This window comes from Chiloscyllium plagiosum, chromosome 41, assembly GCF_004010195.1.
Source record: "Chiloscyllium plagiosum isolate BGI_BamShark_2017 chromosome 41, ASM401019v2, whole genome shotgun sequence".
Taxonomy (NCBI): Eukaryota; Metazoa; Chordata; class Chondrichthyes; order Orectolobiformes; family Hemiscylliidae; genus Chiloscyllium; species Chiloscyllium plagiosum.
In genome coordinates, this window is record NC_057750.1 from 2,170,358 (window position 1) to 2,175,972 (window position 5,615).

At 44.2% G+C, this 5,615-nt stretch overlaps 1 protein-coding gene across 1 annotated transcript in view; it reads left to right on the forward strand.

Moving 5' to 3' along the window:
* The window catches only part of LOC122542678 (EH domain-containing protein 2-like), a 28,594-nt gene extending 26,072 nt beyond the window's left edge, over positions 1-2,522 (forward strand). The window contains exon 3 of the mRNA XM_043680656.1: positions 393-2,522. Coding sequence (XP_043536591.1) covers positions 393-1,040 — 648 coding nt within the window. The 3' untranslated portion in view covers positions 1,041-2,522. The remainder of the gene's footprint in view (positions 1-392) is intronic.
* Positions 2,523-5,615: the final 3,093 nt, after the last annotated feature.

Below are 5,615 nucleotides of genomic sequence, written 5' to 3' on the forward strand. Positions count from 1 at the left end.
TTTTATAAACCTCTCCAAGGTCATCCCTCGGTCTCTTAAGTTCCAGTGAAAAAAATCCCAGCTTATCCAGCCTGTCCCCGGGAACATCCTGGTAAATCTCTTATCAATCATGCCTCTTTATTCCTGATCTTTGTCTCGTGTTTGCCACACAGTTCTCTATCCATCTCTGTAAATAGGCCCAATCTCAAATGGGATACAGATACAGTTCTTTACGCTCAAAGAGCCCAGAGGAACTGGGAACAGGATACTGAGCTTGATGATCAGACACGATCATACTGCACAGTGGAGTGAGCTTTGAGGGGCCACTAACCTGCTGGTATTAGCAATGTTCGAGACAAACAAGATGTGAATGTGGATTTCTGAGCGGATAAGCTGGCTCGGAATGACGTTAGGAGGATGTAACTCTGCCGGTGTTCTGGTGGGGTGATGTTGGGTCGGGGTGGGGCTGGGCTGAATGTGTCAGACTCACACTAATCCAAATGAATGTGTCATTTCTTCAGGAGCAGCTCCGGGTCCATGACTTCTCAAAGTTCCCTTCCCTCAAGCCCAAGATGATGGATGAGCTGGATCATATGCTCACCTACGATGTCGCTAAGCTGATGCCTTTGGTGAGACAGGAGGAGTTGGAGATGCCAGAACAGTTGGTCCATGGTGGTGCGTTTGACGGGACCTCCAATGGGCCATTTGTTGAAGGCATTGCAGATGGAACCTGTGAGGGAGCGGACGACGATGATGAATGGGTTGTCACGAAGGATAAGCCAAAGTACGACGAAATTTTCTACAATCTGTCACCGATGGATGGCAAGATCAATGGGATGAAGGCCAAGAATTGGATGATCACGACCAAGCTGCCAAACTCCGTCCTCGGGAGGATCTGGAAACTTTCCGATGTCGATCAGGATGGAATGCTGGATGATGAAGAATTTGCCTTGGCTAATCATCTCATTGAGGTTAAGCTGGATGGCCATGGGCTTCCCACCGAGTTACCTGGTTACCTTGTCCCTCCATCAAAGAGGCGGCAGGTGGGATCCGCTGAGTAACAGGCAAGGAGGAAGGGCAATTCTTCCTCGGGGCCAACGGATTCAGTTAGGAGTTTGACAATTCCATTGATTGCAGCAGACTATGTTCTGGAGACAGGAGGGACTGTTGGGCTGAATGGAAATGGAGGGTGGGGAGGGTTGGATTGTGTAAAGGAGATTCCTTAGCTACTGTTAAACCAAACCAATAAGGAAAGTTATTTCATTTGGCTGATCAGTGAATTTGTCCTCCTTTGAATTATTCAAGAGTAGTGCTAATCCCAACTGTCTCCAGGGTCATAGACTCAAACATTGTCTTTTGTAAAGTTGGACTCTGTTGCTTAAAAGTCTTTACCAACTGGGTTATAATATATCATGGTTCGAACCCAGTATTTCAGGGACTGAAATTGTCCTTTCTTCACGATATAACTGTCACTCGCACATTGGTTCTGGCTGCTTCTCATAAAAGTTATTGCATCTAGCTTCTGTAGTATTTTCACAAAATGTCTGTGACACCAAAGAAATCGGTCTTGCTGGTCCAATTGCCTCAGAAATCTCAGTAATTATTCAGAAAGCACTTTAACGCCTATTTTACTGTGCACACCAGGTCTGTGATGCCTCACAGCTATCCTCAGCAAAGAACAATAGCAGACTAAATGTATTCACCCATCACCATATCGAGTAGGCTCCAGGTAATTTAGCTCCCCAACCCAATCCAAACAAGAATCACTCTCGCTCATTGTCCCTGTGGCTAGAGCGTCATTCCAGGACCGTGATTTGCTCTGAAGATCAAAATTAGTTATTTAACAACTTGTCCATTCCTCTCACTTGAATACTTGAGTGCGCTCACCCGTGTCCAAAGCTCAGGAACATGACCTCTCCGGCGTGGAATAATCACAGCCCCCTATCACTAAGAAACACACATCCGCCAACTTGGAATGTCTCCCTCAAATGGAAGATGCAGGCCATGTTGATGTTTATAAAGTATTATGGAAATATTATCGTTTAAAACTGCTTATACACATTTGTATCGATATTCTGGGTTAACATTGGCTCTGGTGCTCCGGATACAGGGTTCACCTTACATGTCAGTGTGTAGTAACTCCTGTTGCACTTCTAACCTCTTATCCCTGAACTACCAAAGAACAAATTCACTAAACCTGCTGCTCACACAGAAGTGGCATTTGCAGCTTATGCTCTAATGAACTAACAACCCAGCTCTATCTGCTCACCGTGTATTTCACTTGTATTGTTTTTGCTGTTGGCTGACATTTCCTCACCTCCATTAATTTTACAATTAATAAACAAAGCTAATTCAAAGAAAACAGATCAAGTCAGAGAGCACTACAGGTCAACCCAGGCCTGTAACAGAGCAGAGAATTGAGAATTAAACATTCTGTCAGGCCCCATTAAACACATGAGGGAGGAAGCGAGCTTCTTCAAGGAAGGCATCTTTGCAAGAGGATTCGCAGTAGGTTAAAATCTTCTTGGAGAAAGTGAGGACTGCAGATGCTGGAGATCAGAGCTGAAAAATGTGTTGCTGGAAAAGCACAGCAGGTCAGGCTGCATCCAAGGAGCAGGAGAATCAATGTTTCGGGCCTGACGAAGGGCTCATGCTTTTCCAGCAACACATTTTCAGCTCTGATCTCCAACATCTGCAGTCCTCACACTCTCCCATTAAACACATCCCTTCTTTGACTGATTCAATCAGGGATCCTGCTTCTCAAATCCCTTTTCAGACCCTCACACTCCAGAAATGGATTTATTTGGCCAAACCTTCAAAACTGTTCACCTGATGGCATCAAAGTATGATCAGATATCCGAACCTAATCTAGTCCCATTTGGCCCATATCCCTCTAAACCCTTCCTATTCATATACCCATCCAGATGCCTATTAAATGTTGTCATTGTACCAACCTCCACCACTTCCTCTGGCAGCTCATTCCACACACCCACTACCCTCTCTGTGAACAAGTTGTCCCTCAGCTCCCTTTTAAATCTTCCCCCCCTCACCCTGACATCTATGCCCTCTAGTTCTGGACTCGCCCACCCTGGGGAAAAGACGTATAATGACCACATTGTCTGAAGACAATTAAGGTGAAGACCGAGATACTCACAGGTTTTGGTTTTGGAGTTGCCTGGAGGATGTAGATGCAAAGCCCTTAATTCTGTTTGCAAGGTTGTGTATACAAGGGGCCAACCTGTTTGTATGTGTGTGTGTGCGTGTGTGCGTGTGTCTGGGGGGGGGTGTTCTGGGTTCCTCTGTGACCGTGCAGTGTAGAGGAGACATTGGTGAAAAGCTTTTAAAGGTATATTATTAATTGTTTGCACTGAGAAGAGAAAAAATAATTGTTTTTCTGACTCATTGCAGGCTCATACAGGATGGAATATTGTCTTGGGAATGTTAATCCTTTCAAGTTCTCTAAAGGAATACTGACTCTTTGGAATGTTGTTCTCTGACTTGTTTTTTATCACAATAAACAGCGTTAAAAGAGTATTTTTAAAAACTCTTTTTGTTTTGAGATTAATCTTCAATTACTGGAGGCTGAGGTATTCTGAATGTGTTCATCAGCTTACGTAGAGTCAGAGTCACACAGCTTGGAAACAGACCCTTCGGCCCAACCAGTCCATGCTGACCACATTCCTAAACTAAACTCGTTCCCACCTACCTGCTCCTGGCCCATATCCCTCCAAACCTTTCCTATTCATGTACTTATCCAAATGTCTTTTTAACATTGTAACTGTACCCACATCCTTTGGCAGTTCATTCCACACACATAGAACATTCCAGCGCAGTACAGGCCATTCGGCCCTCGATGTTGCGCCGACCTGTGGAACCAATCTGAAGCCCATCTAACCTACACTATTCCATTCTTGTCCATATCCAATGACCATTTAAATGCTCTTAAAGTTGGCGAGTCTACTACTGTTGCAGGCAGGATGTTCCACACCCCTACTACTCTCTGAGTAAAGAAACTACCTCTGACATCTGTCCTATATCTATCACTCCTCAGTTTAAAGCTATGCCCCCTCGTGCTAGCCATCTCCATCCGAGGAAAAAGACTCTCACTGTCCACCCTATCTAACCCTCTGATTATCTTGTATGTCTTAATTAAGTCACCTCTCAACCTTCTTCTAACAGTCTCAAGTCTTTCAGCCTTTCCTCATAAGACCTTCCCTCCATACGAGCTAACATCCTAATAAATCTCCTCTGAACTCTTTCCAAAGCTTCCGCATTTTTCCTAGAATGCGGTGGCCAGAACTGCACACAATACTCCAACTGCAGCCGCACCAGAGTTTTGTACACCTGCATCATGACCTTGTGGCTCTGGAACTCTATCCCTGTGCTAATAAAAGCTAACACACCATATGACTTCTAAACAACCCTATCAACCTGGGGGGCAACTTTCAGGGATCTATGTACATGGACACCAAGATCTCTCTGCTCGTCTACACTACCAAGAATCTTACCATTAGCCTAGTACTCTGGAATCCTCTTACTCCTTCCAAAGTGAATCACCTCACACTTTTCCACATTAAATTCCATTTGCCATCTCTCAGCCCAACTCTGCAGCTTATCTATGCCCCATGAGGATCACTGTGTAAAAAAGGTTGCCCTTGTCCTTTTCAAAACTTTCAACTCCCCAAGTTTAGGGAAAAGGCTCTCGTCATTCACTTTATCGATACCCTTCATGATTTTAAAAACCTCCATAGGTCACCCTTCAACCTCCTACACTCCAGTGAACAAAGTCTGAGCCTATCCAACCTCTCCTTATAACTCAAACCCTCCATTCCTGGCAACATCTTGGTAAATCTTTTCTGAACCCTCCCCATGGGCTATACAGATCAGAGCAGGCCATTTGGCCCAGTCAGTCCATGCCAATGCTTATGCTCTTGTCCAACTATCTAAAACTATCATAACCCTCTTTCCCTTCTCCCTCATTTGTTTGTCCAGTTTAAATACATCTGTACTAGTTACTTCAACCATCCCGGTGACTGTAAATGGTGTAGTAATCAACATTACACCTTCCACTGAAAGGTGTGGGTCAGAGGGGTGAGGAGATCAATTCTTTCTTTGATTCCAAGTGTGGTTTGAAGTAATTCTAATTAACTCTTGCAGGAAGACTATCTATGCAGTCTGTTATGAGTTAAAAGTTTAGACTTACCATATATAAATGTTTATTGAATATATCCTCAACAATATCATGGTTTATGTTTCGCTCACTGTAGACAGATACACTGTAGCTATCACTGCTTTGTGTGGTTTTACTCCCTACTTTCCCTGTCTGATCCCTGTCTCGTTTCATTCCAACGAATGAGTTCTCGTGTATAATTGATTCCTAATTAAAGCACACACAGTAAATCAGCCACTCCTGTCTCACAATCATTTGCTTGTTCTTGTCTGAAAGGTTTGCCTTTTGTCTTGTCTGTTTCTCTCCTGAAGCTGCTGAGCTGCAATGTCCTGAGTGTTGGCAGTATCACGCCCAAAACAATCAGGGATATTCGACTGTGACGGCATCCCAACTTCCACTGCCTTGCTACAAGGAGCAGGAACATTGGTAAATTTCTGCTTTGCATTTATCTATTCCCCCCCTCCCC